At 40.4% G+C, this 25,719-nt stretch overlaps 1 protein-coding gene across 2 annotated transcripts in view; it reads left to right on the top strand.

Moving 5' to 3' along the window:
- LOC127429917 (eukaryotic translation initiation factor 4 gamma 1-like) overlaps positions 1-25,719 on the top strand; it is a 52,085-nt gene that overhangs the window by 11,736 nt on the left and 14,630 nt on the right. For both annotated transcript variants that reach the window (XM_051679277.1, XM_051679276.1), the window contains exons 2-15: positions 885-1,002; positions 1,122-1,202; positions 1,524-1,556; positions 4,880-4,900; positions 7,200-7,397; positions 8,409-8,493; positions 13,169-13,308; positions 19,664-19,756; positions 20,541-21,561; positions 22,161-22,243; positions 22,794-22,989; positions 23,409-23,542; positions 25,034-25,153; positions 25,261-25,644. In XM_051679277.1, the coding sequence (XP_051535237.1) occupies positions 931-1,002; positions 1,122-1,202; positions 1,524-1,556; positions 4,880-4,900; positions 7,200-7,397; positions 8,409-8,493; positions 13,169-13,308; positions 19,664-19,756; positions 20,541-21,561; positions 22,161-22,243; positions 22,794-22,989; positions 23,409-23,542; positions 25,034-25,153; positions 25,261-25,644 (2,661 nt within the window). In that variant the 5' untranslated portion in view covers positions 885-930. The remainder of the gene's footprint in view (positions 1-884; positions 1,003-1,121; positions 1,203-1,523; positions 1,557-4,879; positions 4,901-7,199; positions 7,398-8,408; positions 8,494-13,168; positions 13,309-19,663; positions 19,757-20,540; positions 21,562-22,160; positions 22,244-22,793; positions 22,990-23,408; positions 23,543-25,033; positions 25,154-25,260; positions 25,645-25,719) is intronic.

Raw genomic sequence — 25,719 nt, 5'->3', positions numbered from 1 at the left:
CATTTTTACAAAGTAAACACCAACAAAACTCTGATGCGAACCGGAGGTGGATTTCAGCTGTTCAGCGATTTGTTCTCAAATTATGTAATTTCATGCAAATTCATATTTGATGGCCACGTATTTATTATTTGGTTAGTAGCCGTGTAATAAGCGGGATAATGTACAGTCAGCCAGTTGTTATTGCAAGATAAATCCCTTTAGGGTGATACAAGAGTCTCCGCTTCGCGTCGGGGTCCTGTCAGGGTTTATTGTGCAATTACAACCCACTGAATGTACATGATCTCTTACGTAAACGCCAATATGCTGATAACTACCAAAAACCAGCGTATTAAAAAAAAAAAAAGAGTATTATGAAAGAAAAATCAAATACTATGATTAAACTATTATTATTATTAATTTTCCACCTGTTGTTGTTGACGGATGCTTGTGTGATGGCAAATGGAGCCGTTGGAGATGGTAAATGTTTAAATAAGGTGGTTAAGTAAGATTTTTTGATCATTTTGTTATTTTATTGCTTTTTCCTTTAGTTTAAAGTGCGATTTGAATTTAGAAATGACTATTGTTTATGTTTTTCGTGTTTCAATAATTGACATTTTTAAAGCAAAGTCAATAAAGCAAAAAAATTCACAGACCCTCGGCAGTGGGGTTGACGATGTAATCGTATATTGCGATATTTTTTTAAGGCGATTATCGATAAAATATATTTTACATATTGCCCAACCCTGGTCCTCCATTGGTTGGACAAACAGATAGCACAGTACACTGTATGTGTATTATGTGTACATGTATGTATTTATATGCATATTATTTGTATTACCTTTTTTATTTCATTCCTTGTTTTGTCTCTCTTTGTTGTTAATTAATATCAAATTTCTCTGTGTCAGGTTTTGTCAATAGGTGTTGCGTCTCGATGCAGATGCTCCGGGTGAAATGAATAAGCCTCTGTCAGGACCCCCCTCTGGCCCTCCCCACCCCTCCGCACCCTCCCCGGGCCTGTCCCAGGTAAACAAACTCTCTTTTATGTACTCATATTTGTTAGGTTTACTTATTATAAATAACTAATATTAATCAGGTAGACTTTTATGATTAAATATGTTACATGTCTGTCTCTCTCTCTTCAGCCCAGTTATCCTCCCGGCCCTCCTTCCGTTGTGTTCGGCACTCCTCCGCCACAGATGAACCCCACCGCACCACCCCGACAGGTACGTCACCCTACGTACTCCACACTTCCTGACTGTGGAGCTCAACAGTGACGCCTACTTTATCAGCAAAAATGTTCTGTCCAGAAAAGTGTCAACCAAAAATTGTGGAATAATAACCAACTATAAACTGTAACTGCAATGACGGTGACACACGTTTGGCTAGATGAGATGAATAAACTGTGGGTTAATATTAAGTAGTGGTGAGGTCGCCCTGCATCCTCCTGGCCTCTCATTGTGTGTGCAGTCTGTGCGGCTGATGTGCTTTTGGTATGGCATCTGTGTCTTGACTTTTGACCTGTGTGTCTGGCTTTCTCTTTCTAGTTTGCCTCAGGTCCTAGAGCTTTACCACAACAGGTACTAACGCACACACACAAACACATGCAATGTATAAGGCCGTATCTCTGCTGTGTGTGATGCTCTCATGGTTTTTACTGGTTGCCAGTATGTCACAATGACCTTTGATATTGACAACCGAACTATTCATGACTGTTTTCAATACAAGTACATTTTAGCAATTCACAATTAATGTCATTTTGGTAACTTTATAACAAGGTTCCATTCGTTAACATTAGTTAATGCATTACAATTGTTCATTGTTAGTTCATGTTAGTTCATAGTGCATTAACTAACGTTAACGAATACAACTTTTGATTTTAAAAATGTTAGTAACAAACATTACGTTTATTAGTTCATGTTAACTACAGTAATGTTGTTAAGTAATATTAACAAATGGAACCTTTTTGTAAAGCGTTACTGTAATTTTACTGTATGGGGCATAAACATAACTGCACAATATAACTTGCAAAAGTGTGGCAAAGGGCACTTTTTAAAAAAATCAGTATCGGCCGATCTTAGTGTTAAAATATCAGAGATCAGACTAAAATTTCCTGATCGGTACACCACTACTCTACGCAAGTACACAAACGCTTTTAGCTAATTTCTTGCTTCTAGCTAATGCTTCCAAAGCTCGATTTCATGCATTGACACATTTTGGAAATGCAACAAAACGCAATTAATTATGCAACACAAGTTGCATTTTCAGGGGTACTATAGCTCATGATAGGCCGATATATTGGCTAAACCGATATTTGGCCATTTTTCAATTATCAGCAGTTCCAAAATCTACCAATAGATTTGTTAACAGATTGTCAACTTTTTTTTCTTTTTTTTTTTTTTTTTTGTTAATGCAAATTTGTGTTATGCGAATATTACATAAAATAAGTGTTTCTTTCACTTTATGCATTTGGTAACACTATTTTAATGATCAGAACCAGCTGACTATTCATTATCACGCTTACTACACGGCTACAAACCAGATAAATAAATACAAGGACATAAAATTTGATTTGCATTGAAATTATGTAATTTGAGAAGAAATAAATTGCTGAACAGCTGAAATCCATCTTCGGTTTGCGTCGGAGTTCTGTTGGTGTTTATATTGTAAAAATGACCATCTGACTGCTCTTTATTCAGCCTATTACAAGATTACTTGACAAATAAATGGACATGAAATATTGAATTGAGTTGAAATTATTATTAGCTTACTTGTAGAGATCGCACCGTGATCCGAGCAGCAGGAGAGATGGTTCGCAGAACCCGGATGAGCAGTCTGATACGTCTAAATCCCCAGATGTGCGGTTGTTACAGAGCAGTATCTGACCACTAGATGGCGCCATTGACCAATCAGAATCGAGTATTCCAGAGAGCTGTGTAATAAAGGCTAATAATTGCACTTGTAAGTGACTTGTTTGGCATTATAAAGCATTTATGAGACCTTTATTGGTTGATTTCTTATTTATGCCCAATTACATTAGTTTTTTCCCATAAAATTAATTTATTAGCTAAAAACAAAACTGTGATGAGGAGGAGGGCGTGGCCGGGCCGTGATGCTTCATGGCCAGCGCTGAATCAGCTTATCAGTGGAAGAGCGAGATAAAGGGGAGTCAGAGATGCCAGTTCGAGAGAGAGAGAGAGAGATGCACACGGCCATGTTGCATGTGTGTCTAAGTTGAGTTTTACCATTATGTTTACTGTTCAGCTTGTTCCCGCCTCCTCCTTGCCCATCCTTTATCTGTTACAAAAACATATTAATAGCTAGTATTTTCCAAACTACATCCTTTACATGTTCTCAGTACTCTGTAAATGTGACCAAACCAAATGAAACCAAAGTAAAGAGGCTATAAGGCAAAAATATTCATTCAGCCAATAAAGGCCTTATAAATGCATTATAATGCAAAACAAGTCCATAACTGGTCACTTAGGGTGTGTTCACACTTGGCAGGTTTGGTTCGATTAAAATGAACTCTGGTGCGATTGCTCTGTTAGTGCGGTTCATTTGAACAAGTGTGAACGCTGCCATCCGAACCTTGGTGCGCACCAAACAAGTGGACCGAGACCGCCTGAATAGTGGGTCTCGGTCCGCTTCCAAACGAACTCTGGTGCGGTTCGATTGATATATGAATGCAACACGGACCAAAGACGTCTAAACGGACCAAAAACCTGGCATACCTGGTTCTTCTCATCATAGGAGCTATGTTGCCCATTACAGTTCGGTACAGGCGTCAGAACCGCCGTCAGCCGTCCTTGCTGCATATCTTTGTTTGTGTGTGCAACGGAGGAATTCCTGCCGCTGTTTTGACTCCTTTACAAATTTTATTAGCTCTTCATTTATCTCAGCTGGTAAAAATACCACCATATATACATATATAAATATAACGAGTGTATTTCGCCCAGCAGCCAGCATTGTTTTGGATGATCGGCAAGTTCCGTCGCAACATACATCATTAAAGCTGTCCAATCAGGTTGTGACTTTTTCCTGATGCCTTTGGATTTGTATCATTAGTTTCTGTGTTAAAAATGCCAGTGTGAACGCTAAGCGAACCAGGACTAAATGTATCATTTTCTTTTTTGGTCCAGACCAAGAGAACCGAACTATAAGTGTGAACACACCCTTACAAGTGCTATTATTAGTCATTAATTACTGTCAAATTTCTGATGCTTAAAATAAAGTTACAAAAACATTTTTTTACATCTGATTTGATTTACATTTGTATTATGTTTACTCTGCATTATATCAGCCATCCTGCTCTCTAGATATCGGCATCGGTCATTGAAAAACACATGTCGGTCAATAACTAGCTATAGCGGTCATTAGTGTGAACTGTTTCAGCAAGTTAGTTAAATAGTTAAACTGTTGATATTTTTATAATAAAACACCTGGTTTAATTACGGACAGTTGAAGGAAACTTTATCACCCCCTTGAGTGCTGAGGTTTGTTACTGCCACAGTAACACAAGAAAGCGTGTTAAGCATGTTCAACGGGACTGTGCGCTTGCAATGCATTGGCCAAGCATTCGGATACGTGTTTTCATACTGATGTAGAGTGTGTTTCAGACCAAACACTCAGGTTGTTACACTGTCATCTCTTGCTTTAGTCAGATAAACACAGTGCTGATGTGCTTTGTTTTTCTGCATGCTGCTGTGTTTCTTTAACTCTCTGTGCTGACGGGTAACATACTCTTCATCTCTCTCTCTCTCTCTCTCTCTCTCTCTCTCTCTCTCTCTCTCTCTCTGTCTGTCCCACTCTCACTGTCTCTCTCTTCTGCTGTGTGTGTGTGTGTGTGTGTGTGTGTGTGTGTGTGTGTGTGTGTGTGTGTGTGTGTGTGTTGCTGCTGAAGGGAGGATTCAGGTCATTGCAGGTAATGCTCTCGTGTTTTAACTCTTCTAATAATTTTAAACTTAAACCACGGAAATCAAATCTTCTGCTTATTTGTCAAAGCAACTCTCTTTTTGTCAAGTGGGCTGGTACTGACTACACATGCACCTTAGTGTAGTCATGTGATTGATCAGTTGTCAGGTTTTGTCTCCATTATACGCAGGACTGTTCTGTGCAACAGTTTTTCTCACACTTGCAATTAAAATTAATAAAATGTGAATACAAAATTTTCACATTTGCACATGTTAAGTTTACTTTGTGGCATTTAGAAAATCAGTAGTCGTTGCATACTAGGTGAGTTGCAACAAGGGACATGAACAGACTGACATCTGCTTCGTTATGGAGTCTGGTTCCAGAAGTAAAAATCGCTTTCATTTTCTGTAGTGATCGACCGATATTGGCTTTTCAATGGACGATGCCGATATGATATCTAGAGAGCAGGATGGCCGATATAAATGCAGATAAACATAAAACAATTTAACAACAGCAAAAATTGTGCCAGATGCACAAAATTATCAGCCAATGCCAATAATAGCAAAATGAAAACAACATTGTGCGATTAATTAGCCTGGCCGACATATCGGTCTATCACTAATTTTCTCCCTAAGCAAATTTATTTTTAATGATAACTTAAAAAGCTTTAACCTCCTGAGACCCGAGCATGACAGCTGTGCGCATTTTCCATTTCCCTTTTTGATTTGTAACTAGTAGCACCTAATAAACAAGCAAAAAATATATATATATAATTTTTTTCCTAAAAATGTATGTCCACATTCACTGCCTGGCCCAAAAAAAAAGTTGCATACTCCAATATTTCGTTGGACCGCCTTTAGCTTTGATTACTGCGTGGCATTGTTTCGACAACCTTATGCAATGCCACGACATTTATTTTCATCCAGAGTTCCGGCCAATAACTTGTATTGATACATTTTAGTGATCTCCGATCGCGATCATTCAGTACTTTTTTCCGACCACATTTCTTCCGCGTAGCTGACGGTTCACCACTATCCTTCCAGGTTTTAATAATGCGTTGGACAGTTCTTAACCCAGTTCCAGTGATTTCAGCTATCTCCTTAGTAGTTTTCTTTGCTTGATGCAGGCCAATAATTTTTTATATTAAAATTAAGCGAAATGACCCACAGATGTGTTCATGTTGAAAGATATTTTACTTTCCAACTTTGATGGGAATAATATCCCAAAATCCACATATGTGGACATCAAGTTTGTCAGCGCACTGACGCACAAAAATGAATGGATTTTTTAAAGTGGCATATCAAACAAAACTAGAGACTCTACTCTTTACAATCAAACAGGTTTCAGTCAAAAAACAGGGGCACTTTTGTTGGCGCTGTACCCGTAGCAGCGCTTCACGGAAATCAGCGCCATGCTGTTGTTTCATTTGACGCGGTGCACCAGAGGTTTAACCCTTAAATGACAGTTTTCAGTCAGTTTAAATTCATTTTAATTATGCGTTGTGTATAGCGAAGCCAAAATACAACATCCACGCATGTGGACACAGTTGCACAAGGTTAAAGAAATATCTACCATGAGCTCTGAGGTTGTTAATCGATGGGATATACTTCTGTTGAAGCCATCTGCTTTTATTACGTTCCTGGTGAAGAACTACACTACCCGTGATCCTGAAGAGAGATCCACCAATCAGGGAATCAGAAGAGCTCTGCAGCTCCGCCCACTCCCATGATGCACTGCGAATGACGCCATCGAGTCGTTCTCCCTACACTCTCAAACTACTTGCATATCTGTTTATATCTGAATGTTTTAGAATAAACTTAACATAGATTGATTTTTAAAACAATAGTTTAATATATTTTCCATTGTTTTTAATTCGATTATGTCATTCTTAATGCTTCATGGGACTGTAGTTCATTCCCTTATGAAAGACATCAAGTACACAGTCTTGTACCTTTAGCGCATTAAATATTTTAAATTAATTGCATGCATAACGTGTTAATTTCGACAACTCTAATAAATACCAAATTAAACTTTATTTAAACCCTATTTCTTAGTCGATATCTAAAACATCAAGTCTTCACTTCTACTGCAGCTAAAACAAAATACTCATCATTATTGTTTTAATAGATTAGTCTCCTTGTTATTTGATTGCTGTTTGGCCTCTGGTCACGGATAGTGTTTGATAGCATTGGTAATTGATCCCAGAACACTTTGCGATATAAGAACACATTGCAATGACATCAAACTGATTGTATTGCTGTTACATTTACTTTTTCAATAATTGATCTCCTCTGTGTTTTACTTTTCAGCCGTACTACAGTCGGCCCACTTTACCCCCCAATTCTGGGCGTGTTCAGCCAAGCTCCGCCCCTCGCTCTATCCCCCCTCCACACGGTGCACGCCCCCCTCATGTATTCCAGCCAAGCCCCTCCCAGATGATGATGATACCCCAGCAACCAATCAGCTTCGCGAACTCGCAAGGTGCCGCCTACTATATACCTGGCCAGGTAATTCAACATTTCACATGTATATTCAATGTGTAGCAACACTGAAGATATACAAATTAATTTAGCCAGAAATGTATACAGATTATCTTTATGAACAGAGTTCATGCTGTTATTTTTTGTATTTTTCCTTTGTTTGTTTTTTCCTATTTTTTCACCTGAATTCATCCAATCAATCACTATATTAATTACAAATCATCTTAAAATCATTCACATGTTTTTGCTTTATGCTTTATAGGGTTTCATGTTCATTTTCTCAAAATAAAAAATAAAAGGTTGTACACACACACACACACACACACACACACCCTCCATCATTGTTTACATATTAGAACATTTTCAAAATGTTTTGTAAAACATAAACATTATATATTTTAATCTCAACAAACATAAGGTATACACTATTTAATTAAAAAAAATAAAAAAACTGTATAATAAAATAAGTGTCTGCTAAATCTAAATGTAAATGTAATTGAGCAAGAAAGTAACAGCAAAGAACTTTGCTTAAATTTTCATTCTTAAATTGATGCATTGATACATTTTTACAGCCCTAAACAATCATTTCACTTTCACGTCACACTGCCTGAACTGCTGAACATTGTTGTTGTTGGGACAGAAATTTGCCAACGTTGGTATCATACCCTTTGAAATTTCATGACCTTAGGGTAGAGTGAAATGTGTGTGCATGAGTCAAAGCCATGCACAGGTCTTTCTGCCTTAAATGTGAACACACACACACACACACACACACACACACACACACAAAACGAATGTATTGATTCTGCTGACAACTCCTCCCCTTTTTAAACTCTGTGTTGGTCAGCTGACTGTCTCTACAGTTCCTAATTGTGCAACACTAGAAAGGGGTCGGGGGGTTGCATATAGAAAAAGAAGAATAAAACAAGAGATTCTTTCAATGTGACATCAAATGTGTGTTTGTGTTTGTTTTTGATGATTCAGTGCTGTAAAATACAGCTGTTTTTGCACCGTCAAATCTCTCTCTCTCTGTCTCAGTACCGCCCCTCATACGTGACCCCTCAGCAGTATCAGGTGGCCGGATCTCCTGGTTTCTATCCTGGCACAAGCCCGGCTGATTACGGTATGTATGGAGAACGGATGCAGTAATTGTATGTATCCAGTGTTGTGTGCGTGCGCGAGTGAGAGCGTGTGAGCGTGTGCATGAGAGCTTGTGTGTGAGCATGTGTGTGCGCGTGCATGTGTGCACTCCCTCTAGTGGTAAACGTTCACTTTTTTTTAACTTCTCATAGCCGCACTGTTGCCAACTTAGCGACTTTGTCACTATATTTAGCGACTTTTCAGACCTCTTTAGCGACTTTTATTCAAAAAAGCACCTAGCGACAAATCTAGCGACTTTTTGGACAACTCTTAGCTACCTTCCGTAGAAGAAAGTCGCCAGTACTGCCCCGCGAGCGCGTGGTCTTGCTTTCCTGCCCAGACTCGGAGGCACACCTCTCTCTGCGTCTACTCTGTTCAGTGAGACTGACAGAGAGAGAGGTGAGCAGGCGAGAAGACGGAGCAGCTGACGTAGACGTGAATGAGCTGCGCATGTGCAAACAGCATTGTCAAGGACCAATCACGAATCTGTATTGTTTGCTCCCTTTTGTTTTAAATTTAAAGAGTTTAATTTGACCGTTTATTTTTATTCTTTTCATGCACTTAATCACAAGAGATTTTTAGACAGTTGTTCATTCCTGTTTCTGAACTCTCTGAATTCAGACACTTACTTAGACAATAAAATAATGAATTTTTGTTAGTATGCACATAGTGGTTTGTTATGGCTGAGCGCTGTGTGAGAGAAAAGATAAAGTTTCTGTCGCTTCTAACTTTCTCTCTGAGTGATTGATAGATATAGGGAATTAATAGGGTATTACAGTATGTGCGGTAAGCATAGAGAAGCAAACACGTGTAAAGGGCGGACACTATGCAAAATGCAAATGAGATGTGATGACATCACGAATATGCTAATTAGTGTATGACATCTAGTGACATTTAGCAACTTTTCAAGCAGGCTTTAGCTACTTTCCATTGAAACTAGTTGGCAACACTGCATAGCAGGAATCATACTGTGACCAGTTGAGCCAGTACGCATCGACTCATTAGTGTTGTTTTAGTCAATCGTCACTATTACTATTGCTCATAGTGTTTTGATCAAACCTCCAGACATGAATGATCCCTCAAATCAGGTGTGTTGAGGAGAGGTATGCTGTTACTTTACTAAGAGATCACACTTATCATTTTCACCTGCTGCAGGATGATAAAACAGATACAAATAACATGGACTTACATTGAAGGATGGACTCAAGTGATATCTAGAGAGCACAATATCAGGGAGACTCTCAGCTGGGCTTTGCTCATGATTATGACATCACAACAACTTTTTCTTTTTCATTCATTTGTTTTATTCTGTCTTTTTTCTTTCTTTTGTTCCTTTCATGCTTTTGTTAGTTTGTACATTAGTTTCTTTTATTTGTCTCTTTCTTTCTTACTGTCTATTGTTCCTTTTATGTTCATTTGTTTGTTTTGTTTAGTTTCCTTCTTTTGTTTGTTCTTTCGTTCATTCATTCTTTATCTTTCTATCTTTGTTCTTTAGCTTCTCATTCTTAGTTTTTTGTTAATTTTGTTCTGACTAGTTTCTTTTGTTCTTTCATTTCATTTCACTTGTTAATTTGTTTGTTCATTCTTGTTTTTGTTTGTTGTTTTATCAGTTCTTTCCTGAAGTTTATTTTATTTGTCTTTATTTCTGTCTTTCTTGCTTTTCTTTTTTCTTGCTTTCATGTTCTTTGATCTTTTGTTTATTCTTGTTTTTTTTTCGTTCATTCTTTTTTCTGTTTCAAGTTTCATTCTTTTGTTATTCCATTCTTAATTTAGTTTGTTTTTAATTTTTCTTGCTTTTTGTTCATTCATTTGTTCTGTCTTAAGTTTCATTCTTTTGTTTGTTGTTTTTTTTTGGGGTTGTTTGTTTGTTCTTCCATTAGTTCATTCCTTTAGTTTGTTATTTTTACTTGTTCTTTTGTGTTTTGTATATTCACTATTGTTTTTTCGTTTGTTCTTTTGTTTGTTCTGTCTTTAATTTCAGTCTTTTGTTTGTTCATTCTTTTGTTCTTTGTTTTGTTCTTTCTGTTCAATCATCCTTTGCTTTATTTGTTGTTTTGTTTTATCAGTTTTTCTTCCCTCTTTCAGTGTAATAGATTAGAGTCACAGTTGTTGTCTTATTCCTCCCAGTCTGTAGTGGGCACTGTCAGAAGTTTGCCAGCGGCCTGTCTGTTTGTCAGTGTGTTAGCAAGATGTATTATTAACAAGCGCACACACACACACTTTCTGATTGTGGAAGTAATGTGTCTGTGAGGTGGCTATTATTGTCAACTGTGAGTGATACACCCCCCCACCACCACCACCACAACCGGCACTTTCCACCATGTCAAATCACTCTCTCTCACGTACACACTCACTGTTCAGTCTGACTTTCAGTGTGTCTCAAACGACACCCAGAGGACTTACTGACCTGCAGAGAGAGAGCGAGGTTAGACGAGCAAGGAGTTGAGTTCAGTTGAGATAGTTACGGACAGACTGATAGAGAAAAAGACAGAGGGTTTATAGAAGTGAGACGGACGTTGAGAGAGGTCAACATGGGGAACAGGGCGTCCAACAGAAGCTCTGAGGGTACGTGAGTGATTTCTCTCTGGCTATGATTACAATAGCATGCAACCGAGCTATGTTTATAGTGTGCAGTCCGTATTCTGTGTAAAATATGCACATTTTAACAATGCCCACCCACTTTTTCAGCTGTCTTGGTTCCAGAAGTGTTTTTCGGGATTTAAACAAAAAACTTCAACAAAAACGTTGTGCGCCATGAACCAAACCAGCCAGTTCTGAGGTGGATCGCAACATTACAATCCTTGATTTGAAGCAAAAAAAGTATTTGAAAATCAGACAAAAAGACTAAGGTACGAGACTGTGTACTTAACGTCTTTAATGAGGGAATGAGCTACAACACATGAAGCATTGAGAATGATGTAATCGAATTAAAAACTATGGAAAAATATAAAGTTATTGATTTAAAAATTCAGTCTACAAGGGGGCCTGGGTAGCTCAGTGGTAAAATACGCTGGCTACCACCCCTGGAGTTCGCTAGTTCGAATCCCAGGGTGTGCTGAGTGACTCCAGCCAGGTCTCCTAAGCAACCAAATTGGCCCGGTTGCTAGGGAGGGTAGAGTCACATGGGGTAACCTCCTCGTGGTCGCTATAATGTGGTTTGTTCTCGGTGGGGCGCATGGTGAATTGAGCGCGGATGCCGCGCCGGATGGCGTGAAGCCTCCACACGCGCTATGTATCCGTGGCAACGCACTCAACAAGCCACGTGATAAGATGCGCAGGTTGACTGTCTCAGACGTGGTCCTCCTCGTGCCACCAAAACAGCGCCAACCCGCATCTCAGAATAGCATTCTCACTACAATTGTACAGAGTGGTTATCTGAGTTACCGTAGACTTTGTCAGTTCAAACCAGTCTGTCCATTCTCTGTTGACCTCTCTCATCAATAAGGCGTTACGTCCACAGAACTGCCGCTCACTGGATGTTTTTTTGGTTTTGGCACCATTCGGAGTAAATTCTAGAAACTGTTGTGTGTGAAAATCCCAGAAATACTCAAACCAGCCCATCTGGCACCAACAATCATCCATGTGATTATCTAATCAGCCAATCATGTGGCTGCAGTGCATAAAATCATGCATATACGGGTCAGGAGCTTCAGTTAATGTTAAAACGATTTAATTAATACCGATAATTTAATTTTGAAACTATCGGTTATTGGCAAAAATCTATGCTGATAGTTGCCTGTTAGAACGGCTTGGTTTTGCAGTATAGTAGCGGCCTTTAGAAGTGAAATAAAAACAATTACCTCATGGATTTGCAGTATCTAAATCTTTCATTACTGATAATATTTATCCTTAAGTTGATCCTCATTTAATGCAAATGTTTTAATTTTGATTAGATAGTCAAGTGTTTTAACTGAAGCGAGGGCATGCAAATAAAAAAAGTGACTATATGAAAACATGCCCTGACAGCACGTCAGTTTCAAATTCATATCTTGTGAAATAATAATCAACCTTTATCCTCATTAAACCTAATCTGGTGACATTACATATACAGCATATGTAAAAGAAGAGAGCTATAAAATAAGAGTCCCTTGTGTGATTTGGTTTCGTTTTAGCTATAAGTCCCCCGTTGGCACCATATCTTAATATTTGTCTGGTTATTATTGGGATTTATTGAACTGCTTCTGAGATTTAGTTCATTTTGGACTCTTGGATTGTCAGTGTTTATAACTTTCAAAATAACAAAAGACTAAGAAATCCAAGACCAAAGCAATCCAAATGGATATCAACAACCATTTTAAGTGTTAGTTTAGTAAAAATGAGAAAAACTGGATTGGCATGATTTTTTTTGCATATAATATTGCCAAAGCATCAATACACACACAAACCGTACCAACTTATTGATTGATATCACTCTGCAAACAAAGCGAAATAAAAGTTCTGCTAATAGATATCTTGTTTACGTGCTACTAGCCTAAGTGTATCAAATACAACTCGAAGATTTGATGCCACTAACCTGGTAAACTTTGTCACATCTGTAACTTTGTAAATAAGGACTGATATAAACTTGTGCACCCAGACTCCTGGGAAAATTGAGAGAGCCAGTCAATCTGATTAGAGATTACAATTATGAACATGTATCTCTTTCTGGCTTCTTCTAGCTGGGGCATATTACCCTGCCCAGCCCCAGTTCACGCCACCTGTTGCCCATGCGCCTGTTGTCTTGAGCCCCGCCCCCCAGCAGCAACCGGCCCCGCCTCCTCCACAGCAGCAAGCCCCACCCAAACGGGAGCGTAAGCAGGTAAGATGCACACCTGCCCATCCAAAGTTGTTTCCCGGTGTCTGTTGAGTGTGAAAAGTGTGGCAATTGCAGTTTTGTCTCTGCTGGATTTTTTTTTTTTTTTTTTTTTTTTTTCAGTACATTCATTTAACATGCATAATTTACATACCTCTCACAAAGAAACAGAAAACACCAGAAGTATGCTGTAAACAGTGTTAAATTGTTGCGCTAAATTATTTTAAATTAACAATCAAACTGGCGTATGTCATCATCCAAATTAATTTGTTACATTTTTGTCTCTTTAATTGGCGCAAACGGAACGAGTTAGTATTTAGGGCTTTGAATTGATTGGGTCAAGATGTTCTGGATTCAGTTTTGAAAACATTAGCCGCTTTTCCACTATCGGGCCAGTGCGAGCCATAAACTGGTCAGCCGGGGCCAATAGCCTCGAGCCGCCCTGGTGCAAACATCACACACCCCACCCATTTCACAAGCCAAAAACAATATACGCATGTTATCTAGAATATCAAGTTTATATTGTATGTAAACGTTAGCTAGCTAGCAAGATAAGTTAACGTTGACAACTCAACTTCAGCTGCCATGGTGTCCCGAGTGGTCTCTCCAGTAACAGCGGGACGATGTCCCAACACATCGTCCATGATCTCGAACCATAAGTTCTTCCTTTGGCCATTGTGCATCTTAATTTTGAATGTGTCCGCAATTTTTTAGCTGAGATGCAGGTGCGTGATGTCGCACAAACATGTCGGTAGATGTACAAATTTAGTGATAAACATTCACTTTTATTAAATCATATCGATCAATGTGTTAAAGTTCCTACATTACAATATATTACAGCTTGTTTAACAAATATTTGCAGAGACAGGTGTACAAAACACAGTAAATTAAACTATCTTTTGATGATCGTACACCTGTAGCACAATGCTAGTGTAGCAGCATTGTTTATCAGTTGGGTTTCTAGGAGACGTCTCTGGTGACGGGAGCAATGCAGTTTTGGTTGTTCAAACATCATTTTCCAAGCATCTGGCAATGGAATTTCTTTATGGTCGGAGATCGGAGAACTCAAGTAGGAATATCCCACATTCGACATGAATGAAACGCGTATCTCGCTAAACTCCGCCTTTGACAGTGATGTGCCTCAATCCCCTGTTGGCCTTCTTTGGCCCAAGGGTAATCGGCGGGCCAGAGGCCATTGGCTGTTGCCCTGAGGATGCACGATTGAGCCCCGGAAGTGACAGTGGGAACGCAACTGGCCCTGGCACGCGCAGGCACGCCTTCATTTGGCCCGACAGTGGAAACGTGGCTGTTGTTGTGCAACTAAAGAACCGTTTCCTCTGAATGTCCTTTCTATTTCCTGATGGATGTGTGGTGATCTTGTATTCTTGTTGTGTTCGACTTGTCAAAAACCTCTGGTGAGACTTGGAGAGACAGTTTACATCAGTTCAACACAGGTTTTCTTTGTGGCTATAATCTCCCTGCGCAGTGCGCATAAATCATGTCTAGTTTTCTTCAGACTGTAAACATCACTCAACTTTTTATTGCCGTGTTTGTATAGTGTAGGACTGCTGTTCTCTGTATGTATGCTTCAGTTAAAGTTGTAATTAGAGGTGCATGGTGTAACGGTGGCAAATATATTCCTCTCCTGTAACTGGGAAAATTGAATTAGTATCGATACCGATATAGGATTTACATCTGATTGTTTTAACCAATAATGTTACGACAAAATTTGTTCTTACTGTGTGTTTGGAATCAGATGCTTTAAGTAACTTTATTCCATTTTGCATATTCTGTTTGTTACAAGAAGTAATAAGCTTTAAAAATGGCAGCTAGCCTATTTTGGTTGAAGTGAGTGTTTTTTGATTAATGAGTTAACTGCTCCAGTTAAAAAGATTTCATTTTAGATACATTGTTCCCAATTTCCCTGGGCTAATATGATCTGACAAACAAATCAAGAATGCTCTCATCTTTATTAACAAAACTGTCAACACAACAAGTGAGTGCTGGTTTTTGTTATGAATAGTAGGCCTATATAAGCTAATTTCAAGTCCTCTAATGTACCACAGCATTCATAAGCACAAAACTGCTGCAGAAACACTTTGTAAATAGAAACATTGTGTTTGACACATGGAGATGGGAACTGAATGGATTGCTGTAATTGACACTTTTCAAAAAGATTTCATCACAGCAGCCGATTGATTGTGCAGTTCTAGTGGCACGTTTATTGTAAGGTCATTTACAGCAGTTTCATGTGTGAACATGTCAACTCTAAGATGTGATGTAAACAGCGCGTTAATTCGGCTGAGGGTTTGCTGCAGTCTGACTTTTTTCCCCCCGTTTTCCCTACCCGCCTCTTAATTGTTTTTAATTGGACTCTGAGTACTTTACTGGTATGGCAAAGATGTATTTGCCAAAGCAACGACAGAGAAAACAAGGCAAACTTAGAAATTCGGAGGGATGAAATTCGTCCTCCGCCACCCAGATTGAGGTGAGTTACTGCGCCTCCACATTTCTTCCCAATTTGGAATGCCCAATTCCCAATGCGCTCTTAGTCCTCGTGGTGGCGTAGTGACTCGCCTCAATCCGGGTGGCATAGGACAAATCTCAGTTGCCTCCGTGTCTGAGGCTGTCAATCCGCGCATCTTATCACGTGGCTTGTTGAGCGCGTTACCGCGGAGACATAGCACATGTGGAGGCTTCACGCTATTCTCCGTGGCATCCACGCACAACTCGCCACGCGCCCCACCGAGAGCGAACCACATTATAGCGACCACAAGGAGGTTACCCCATGTGACTCTACCCTCCCTAGCAACCGGGCCAATTTGGTAGCTTAGGAGACCTGGCTGGAGTCACTCAGCACACCCTGGATTCAAACTCGTGACTCCAGGGGTGATAGTCAGCATCAATACTCGCTGAGCTTCCCAGGTGCCCTGCCAAATGTGTGTTCTTATCGAATTTGTGTTTGTATTGCGTTTTGGTAATACAGTTAATGCTGCCTAAATAAAACAGAACTCAGTTTTAGGTTCAAGGTGAACGTGTCTTGTATTACTATGATTTAATCACTTTCGTCTTTGTTTCTTTAATACAAAGATATATATTACTGAACCTACAGAGTTGCGTTCACAATGCATGCTAACCGCATGGAAATAAAGTTAACTAAACTCACAGCACCTCCTGAGATGTTCGGAGATAATTTGCAGCATTCTCATAGATGACATTATTCTTGCAAACAGTTTTCAGATGAATGAAACAGGAAAAAAAAGAGTGAAAACTCTTTACATGCGCTTGTTCCACATGACAGGCTCGTGCTGCACGCCTCTGAATCAGATACGAGCATTGACGGCTTTTCATTTGCCTGTTCTTAAAAATATAATAAAGTGTGTTTCTTCAAGCGCATGTCTTTGTAACTAACAGCATGTCGTGTGTCACTCCGAGACGTCTTACAGGTCACCCGCCTGTTACGGGTAGATGAGCAAAATTACCCGCACGTGAAATGCATTCGGACGAGGAGCTTGCGAACTGGATTCAGCCTCGTCACATTTGGAGGGGCGGGTGGTAGTTTAATATATTTAATATATTTGCTGACTTCCCAGATCCATGGTTTTGCCATTTCCCGATATTGCCGATCATCATCTGTCAACTGAGTCTCGCAATCGGCATCGGAACCTTTGTAAGATAACGTCGATATCCGATAACGTCGTCCTATCGCCCAGCCCAAATATACCATTTAATTAGGGATGGGACGACATCGATTTCAACGTGTAAATAATGATGTATATTTTTTAAGATGCACCTTTATTTTGACACTCTCATTCCTGCCACGTCTGTATGCATTTCCATCAGGCAACACAGCAACTTTATGAGAAGAATGCTTTATGAGAAAAGTGCTTCTCAAGTAAGACAAGGATGTTCACAGAGTGAAGTTGCGCTCTGCTCTATCAGTGCACGCGCATCATCATCCGAACTACCTCGAAATGCCAGCTCCGGTGACCGGATAGCACAGAGCAGCTCACGCGTACGATTAAATTGGGCTTTCATCGTGAGCCGCATTTGACCGATTATTTTAAAGCACTATGGAGTAATTCAACCATGCTCAACGGCTAGACCACCCCGAGTGAACGGCACTTATGAGGGAAAGAGAAGGTCCTGCACCAACATCAATGACAAATACTTATCACATCTTCACATCAACCTTACTAACATTTATCACGGTAAAGCATAACAGAATTGTTCAATACAACCAAGAAGTTGAAGCCAAGAAAAAACATGGATAGCACATACTCTCTCGTCGTGGGTATTTAAGTATTTTGAAAGACTTGCTTGAATATTGTAGAGATGACAAATTGTAAACTGTAGTGTTTACCTCATTCCACAAGGCATTGAGCGGTCATCAATCGATTTATGATCACTTGTATGTGACTTTATTTTTTATATTATACATTTTTTGTATTTTACAACAACCGAAGTACCCTTATTTTGTTGTGGATGTCCCAATGTGGATACTGGATTTAAACTTTTCAGAGAGCTCAAAATATTCAAATTATATTTTGCTTGTATTTGTGAGATAATAAATGTAATTAATTGTGTAAAATAGGCACATAATATCGATCACATGCCCCTGAAACGAATCAAAATCTCATCGCGGCTGACCAGGGACTAAAAACGGTTCAAGGAATGAAACCGAAATCAACGGAAACGGGAACAAAGTGATTTTCAATTGTTCCAGAGTTAAAACGTAATTTTTAAATGCCGGTAACCGGTTATAACCGGTTAATTGAGTTCCGATAATTTTTTCATGAAACCAAAGGCCAAAGGGTTTATCACAGTAAATATTTGGAACTACAACACTTCATGTTGCCTGAAAAAAATGAAACGTGTGCTTTGATCCTGAAGGAAACTGCTGCATTACACATTTCTTTTTCTAGTCGCCCGTTGTGGATTTCACATTCTGTGAATGAAGACCTTTTTAACAACTATGTATAATTACTACATATACATGCACGGTTAATCCAGATACAAGGACAAATATTGAGGTAAAAAGTACATTTCTCAGTTGTTTCCAAGTCTTCACTGAATTATTGTTAGATGTGATGCTTTGATACAGATTTGATGCTGCCGGGGTTTTACTGGAAAGCAGATCTGTAATTAAAATGATACTTTACTGTTAATTAACTGTTTGCTTGTTATGATTTCTATGCTGATAAATCCACCACACAGGAAACAATTTAATTACTTATTTTAGGTTATTTTGGGCTAGTTTTTCCAGACCAGGTTGATTGCTTCTCTTGCTAGATCTGCCAACACTGCAATTTGTATTTCACGCACCCCTGTTACCATTTAGAAAGCAGACTTCGGCTATTTTGAACCTGAACAAAAAAAATACTGTTTTTTTTTTTTTTCTCAGAGCAAACCGACATGAAAAACATTTCGTTTTTAGTCCCTGCGGCAGACTTTGTGGCATCGGCAAACACTGGATCGCTGTCTACTATATGCATGTCTCTCAATCTTTCTGTCTCTAAAGGAAGAGTCTGTTCAGTTCTGTAGCTACACTGGCTCTTAGACTCCTCCCCCCATCTCTCTCTCTCTCTCTCTCTCTCTCTCTCTCTCTCTCTCTCTCTCTCGGCTCGTGTTCAGTGTGGTGGGCGGGCAACATTCCTTTGCACTTGTTTCACAAGGCCAAACTCTCTCTCTCTCTTGCTCTCTCACTCTGTTTTTCCTTCCCTGCTGTCCTGTACGTGAGAGAGAGTTTGAGGCCCTGTCTGCCCAGAGACTGTGTGAATGTTCTGCCCACTTTAGAGTGTCAGAATTGGGCTGTTTAAACTCCAGCACCAGGATGAGCCGGGCCTAGCAGAACTCCTCTCCGGCCGGGGGGAGCCAGGTAGGGAATGTGCTGCCTCATGCGTGCGTGCGTGCGCGTGTGTGTGTGTGTGTGTGTGTGTGTGTCTCTCGGGGGCCTGGTGAGTCAGTGTATAATGCATTGCGAAAAGTCTTTGCGGACGTTGACGATAAGTTAGACAAACAGTCGTTTTTTTTATTTTTTAGAATGCATTTTAGTTGAACAGGGTAAACATTTTTCAGGACATTGTGCGCTGTTTTGCCTTTTCTTCTTTATAAGGTAGTGTGTGTGTGTGTGTGTGTTTGTCAGGGACATTCATTGCATATTTTGTCTCCTACTGCGCTGATAAACACGTCTTGGATTAAGTCATTGGCTCTTGTGTTGTTTCTCAGTTTTTATTGCGAGGTTTTTATTCGTCTTTTTGTGGTTCAGTCTTTTTCTGTTTTCCATGTGGTGAATGTTAATGTGTCTCTCTCCATGTTCTCATTCTTTCTGTTGCCTCTCTATCAATCTCTCTTTATCTAGATAAGAATCAGAGACCCTAATCAGGGCGGTCGTGACATCACAGAAGAGATCATGTCAGGAGGTCGCAGTGGCTTGACACCCACACCTCCACAGGTATACACCTGAACAAATAGTTCCAAAAATTGCATTTACTCACTCATGTCATTCTAAAATGTTTTGACTTTATTCCAATGATAAAGGAGACGTTAAACAATGTTTTTTGATATGCAGTGATAGCATAAATTGACCTATCAAAAAGGACATAAATGTAAAATTAAAGTAGCCCATATGGCTTGTGCACTATATTCCACGGCTTTTGATTTTGCATGATAGATTTGTGTGAGGAACGGGACCCAAATTTGTTATTCATTGATAATCTTTTCCACCACTTTTGCAGTTATTCACTGAAAATGTGACCCTTGGGAGCTCTCAAATTTCCTGCACACTTCTGCATGCTCAAAATGATAGTGTTGCTATCGATGTGATTCATCTTAAGGCGCTATATTTTAATTACTTGCGAGTTTGAGTAATACTTGAGAGCTGAAGTGCAGTGAATAACATAAAAAGCAATCATATAAATTCAGAAGACTTGGAATATAGTGGTCACTATGAACTATGGAATATAGGAGCATGCACACCCTTTAATTTTCCCACCCTTTTAGTGTTTGATGGTAAAAAAAATTACCTCGTATGGGTTTGAGTAAATATATGAGGGTGAGTACATAATGACAGAGTTTTTATATTTGGGTGAACTATCCCTTTAATAACACACGCACACACCTACACCCCTCAGGCAGTAGCACACACACCTGCACAGGTAACACACACACCTACACAACCCCATGGGCAAGTACACACCCACACACACACACACGTGTTATGTTGTGTTCTTTTTCAGTCACTGCTACCCGGCTTGGACATCGATGTCATCACACAGCCCAACGGTGACAACCCCATACCTGCGGTCGTCATGACAACCAGAGCGGAGTTTCCCATCCCTCCAGGTGAAAGCCCTCTTCCTGATGCCCCACCCACTCCGCCTCCCACCAGTCCAATAAGTGACTTGGTAGATGCTCCGCCCCCTGCCGATGTGACTCCCGGTGCTGTGGACACACATACGGAAGTGAAATGGCAAGGGGGTATTACAGCGGTATCCGCCCCCTCTAGTTCTAACGGTGCAGAAGCCACACCCTTTAAAGATAAAGAGGAGGGGCTTGTGACTGTCACCCTGCCTGTGTGCATCTCCCGGGCGGAGCCAGCGCTTCAATCTCCCATAGTGCAGCCTGAAGAGCTACAAATGTTTAACGGCGTACCAGCAGGGGGCGCCCACACTCAAGGCGACTACCAAGACATCAGCCCTATCGCCGAGCCTGACATTACTAAAGAAGCTCCACCGGTTACCGTGGAAATGCCTGACAGGACTCTCAAGGCAACACCTGTTGTTATAAATACTCCCCCTCAGGTTGTCAAAGAGACTCCCATTCAGGTTGCTGAGGAAGTGCCCATTCCTCCATTTTTCAAGGAGACTCCCGCTCCTGTTGTCAAGCAGATTTCTCCTGTGGTTGCCAAGGAAATGCCTACACCAGTTCCTACACCGGTTGAAGAGGAAGCCGCTCCGCAGGTTACCCGGGAGGCTGTTGTCAAGGAAACACCTGTCGTCAAGGAAAAACCTGTTGTTAAGGAGACACCTGTTCCGAGTACTAAGCAAACCCCGGAAACTGTTGTTAGCAACCCGCCTCCGTCTGTTGTCAAAGAAACACCTTCACATGCTGCCAAGGAAACACCTGAACCAGTCGTCAAGGAAACCACTGCCCCCTCAGAGGTTGTTGCGGAAGTCTCTAAAGCCACGCCCGCTTCAATAGAGGAGCGGGAGGACACGCCCACTCCACATACCACTCCCTCCGAGAGTACTATGCAAGGTATGTCTCGAAAGGCCCAAAACATGGGAACGCACACACTTCTAGCTACACTAGCTCGATTTCATGCGTTACGAAATGCGTCTAAAACTTAGGCTTGTTCATAACGCGGCAGTGCCAATGCTTTAGCGGGCATTAGTGCAAACAATCGCCAATCGCATACACTTTAAGCTACATTAGCGTGATTTCATTCATTTTCGTTTCTAAGTGTGTCAAGAGCGCATTTCGTGATGTAATACAAGTACGTGTTGCATTCTCAGCATTCTCATAAGGGCTCTTATAGCGGATATTTGTGTAAATTGTCTTCTATGGTGAGTTTTGTCTTTCAGGTCAACTACCGTCATGGCGGAGCAACAGTTTGAAGCAAATCTTGCTGAGCAAGTTAGAAAAAGTTAGTTAAACAGTCGACATATGTACGAGGTTTTTACGGCCTAAGTAACGCAAGAGCGCATTTTAACAAGACTTGCAATGCATTTGCTAAGAATTTGCATAGAGTATGTCTCTGCCTTAAAACTTCCCTCTGTCCTGTTGTAGTTTGTATTTTCTATTGTATCTGTTTTCTTAATAGTGTGTCAGTGTTAATACTGTGTGCGTGTTTTCAGCGGTTTCTGTGCCAAAGAAGAAGAGAAAAATGAAAGATCTTAACAAAAAGGAGGCGGGCGATGTACTTGATGCCTTTAAAGAGGTGAGAGGATGTTTTGTATTCAAAACTGTTTCTTTGTATTTAATAATAATAATAGCACCTGTCAATCAGACTCTTCACACCAAGAACAATGCAAAATTTTAAACAGTTTTTCACATTTTTGCCAGCTACTTTGAAAAGTGTGCATACCTAAACTATACCTGAAGCAATTTATGTGGTTTAATGCAAATAAAATCAGTCTGACAAAACAGATTGCACTTGCTTTATTGCAAAATACTGGTAATAATGAATATACAGTATCATCACTCATTATGTTTTCATCATCATCTTGCAATAGTGATAATAGTAGTAGTCTACCATTAGTAATCATATTTATAGTACAACTGTTGTAATCAATTTGGTGCTAGGTACGCATGGTGTGTATTCAATAGGAGTCCACATCAATACCAGTGAAATTACAGGATTCTTAAAACCAGTTTAAGTGCCGCAGCAAAAACGTAGGTTTAGGTAAGGGTTAGGTTTATTTAAAAGCTTTTTACTGCTTGATGTGAATTAACCATTAAGATTAAAGTTACCTATTGCCTTTTAAAAGCCCACGCCCCCTGAGCCAGTGGCCACACCCCCAGTGAAGGTGGAGCCAGAGAGCACTGCCCCGGTGGCCCCGCCCCCTGCAGAAGCAGCAGATGAGACCTGGGAGGAGAAAGAAGATAAACTCGATGCTGAAAACATCAATCCGCGGAGCCCCACCCCCGACACGCCCACTGAACAGAAATACCAGTACAAAGCAGGTAAACGCATAAAACATGCAAGCATGGGATAAATGCATACTGAACTGTACATCAGTGACTTTTCACTAAATAGAATAATCTCAAGTGCATTAATGCCTTTTTAAAACGATGCTGGGTGCAACTTTTCATCTAAATGTTATTTGTATTATGCAAATTCATGAAGTGGCATCCTTCTGCTAAAATATGTAGTAACCTAGTTATTTACAGTCTCAGTTTCGTGCAGCTGTATTTATGTACACAGTAGCTGGTGAGCAGGTGTTTTACATTTATAGCTGATATTAGATCATGTATTTTACCACTAATGAAATGCTGTATTGGCCAAACACCAGGACCAGAACTTATCTTATCTGAGTAATATAATTGGTATCATCTGCAACTGAAAAGCTTACTATTGAATGTTTTCCCATTGTTTCCCACAGAACAATGGAAACCTCTGAACCCAGAGGAGAAGAAGAAATACGATCGAGAGTTTCTGCTCGGCTTCCAGTTCATCAGTGCCAGCATGAACAAACCTGAGGGACTTCCACAAATCTCAGATGTAGTTCTGGACAAGGTAGATGACTCGCATTACAAAATGTATCTGAGAAATGTGAAAACTTGTGATAGCTGAACTTTAGCTGCTTCTCTCTCTCTCTCTATCTAGTTTAGTTTAATTTCCATCATGTTCAGTCATGATGTCAGTTTATAGGCCAACCTGGAGGGCTCTGATGGGATTGTTACCATAGCACTTTTTGATGTATGAGTAAAATAAGGTCTGTGGTTAATATTACTTGAAGAAAATTTCCAGTTTTGCCCTACAACATAAATAACACACAGTCATTCCTCAAGCATGAAATGTGAAGCCGCGGTGTGCTCTAAAAATGCAAGTTGCTATCAGGTTGCTCCATAAAAACTAGAGGTCAACTGATAGTGGAAAGGTGGTAAGAAAACACTGATAAGCGATTAATCTGCCGATATTGTTTTTTATGTCTTAGTCTTTCCTTAATATGACGGACACAGACATAGAGCCTTGTCCAAAAGTAATGAAATCCCAGATGCAGTTTATTGTTCAACCAAAATCCCAATAATATAAAAATGAAGATCTGGTGCATAACGCAAAAGAAGCCAGAAACAAAACAGCAAAATATGCATTGAAGTGAGGATAAAAATATAGATGAATGTTGTCAATGATGAAAGATTTAGAGAGCGAATCCCCACATGATTGTTTTTAATTAAACCTCTAGAGACCGGGGGGTCCTGGGTAGCTCAGCGAGTATTGACGCTGACTACGAGTCGCGAGTTCGAATCCAGGGCGTGCTGAGTGACTCCAGCCAGGTCTCCTTAGCAACCAAATTGGCCCGGTTGCTAGGGTGGGTAGAGTCACATGGGGTAACCTCATCGTGGTCGCTATAATGTGGTTCTCGCTCTCGGTGGGGCGTGTGGTGAATTGTGCGTGGATGCCGTGGAGAATAGCGTGAAGCCTCCACACGCACTACGTCTCCGCGGTAACGCACTCAACAAGCCACGTGATAAGATGCATGGATTGACGGTCTCAGACGCAAAGGCAGATGAGATTCATCCTCCGCCACCCGGATTGAGGCGAGTCACTACGCCACCACGAGGACTTAGAGCACATTGGGAATTGGGCATTCCGAAATGGGGTGAAAAAAAACAATAAAAAAACTCTAGTGGCCGCTGTTATACTGTAGAATCCTCCTGCACCGTTCACAAAGAAATAATAATAAAAAAAACGAGATTTTTGCCAATAACTGATAATTCCAAGAAGCAACTATCAGCCCGATTAACCTGTAAAACTGATATATCATCTACTCTAATCAAAACTACAATGAATGTCTAATGTGTTAAAGGGATAGTTCACCCAAAAATGAAAATTCTCTCATTATTTACTCACCCTCATGATATTCCAGATGTGTTTGACTCTCTTTCTTCAGCAGAACACATTTAAAGTGATAACAATCCAACATAATTGAAAGTGATTTATAAAGATAGATAGTAGAGATAGCACTACAGAATAAAAATGTCAATCAATATTCTCTCTCTTTAGGCCAATAAAACACCTTTGAGGCAGTTGGATCCGAGTCGTTTGCCTGGAATGAACTGCGGCCCAGATTTCACACCTTCATTCGCCAACCTCGGCCGCCCGTCAGTCGGGGGGCGTGGCCCGGTCAGTTACCATGGCAACATGTCATAAAATGCATACCATTATAAACGAGTGTGCCCAAAGGTTTGTTTGTTTCACATTATCTTTCCATCATGACATTCTCTCTTTAGCCGTCCGGTCTGAGCGGCCCTCGCCGTTCCGGTCAGGGCCAGCGCGGGAAAGAGCCACGTAAGATCATCGCGAGCGTTTCCCTGAACGAGGACGTACAGTTGAATAAAGCGGAGAAGGCTTGGAAGCCGTCTGTGAAGCGCGCCGGTCAGAGTGATGAAGACGCCGCTGATGGTCTAAAGACACAAGAGCTGTTCAAACGCGTTCGCAGCGTGTTAAATAAACTGACGCCGCAGATGTTCCAGTCGCTCATGAAGCAGGTGACCGAGCTGAGCATCGACACGGAGGAGCGGCTGAAGGGGGTCATCGACCTCATCTTTGAGAAAGCCATCTCTGAACCGAACTTCTCAGTCGCTTACGCCAACATGTGCCGCTGCCTGATCGGGGTGTGTTTATTAAAGTAACTTGTTCACTATATTCCAAGTCTTTTTAAGCAAGATGACAGCTTTGTGTGATGAACA

The sequence above is a fragment of the Myxocyprinus asiaticus genome, chromosome 39 (assembly GCF_019703515.2).
Source record: "Myxocyprinus asiaticus isolate MX2 ecotype Aquarium Trade chromosome 39, UBuf_Myxa_2, whole genome shotgun sequence".
In the NCBI taxonomy this organism is placed as follows: domain Eukaryota; kingdom Metazoa; phylum Chordata; class Actinopteri; order Cypriniformes; family Catostomidae; genus Myxocyprinus; species Myxocyprinus asiaticus.
The sequence above is the reverse complement of the archived record's forward strand: the minus strand, read 5'-3'. Positions and strand labels throughout refer to the sequence as shown.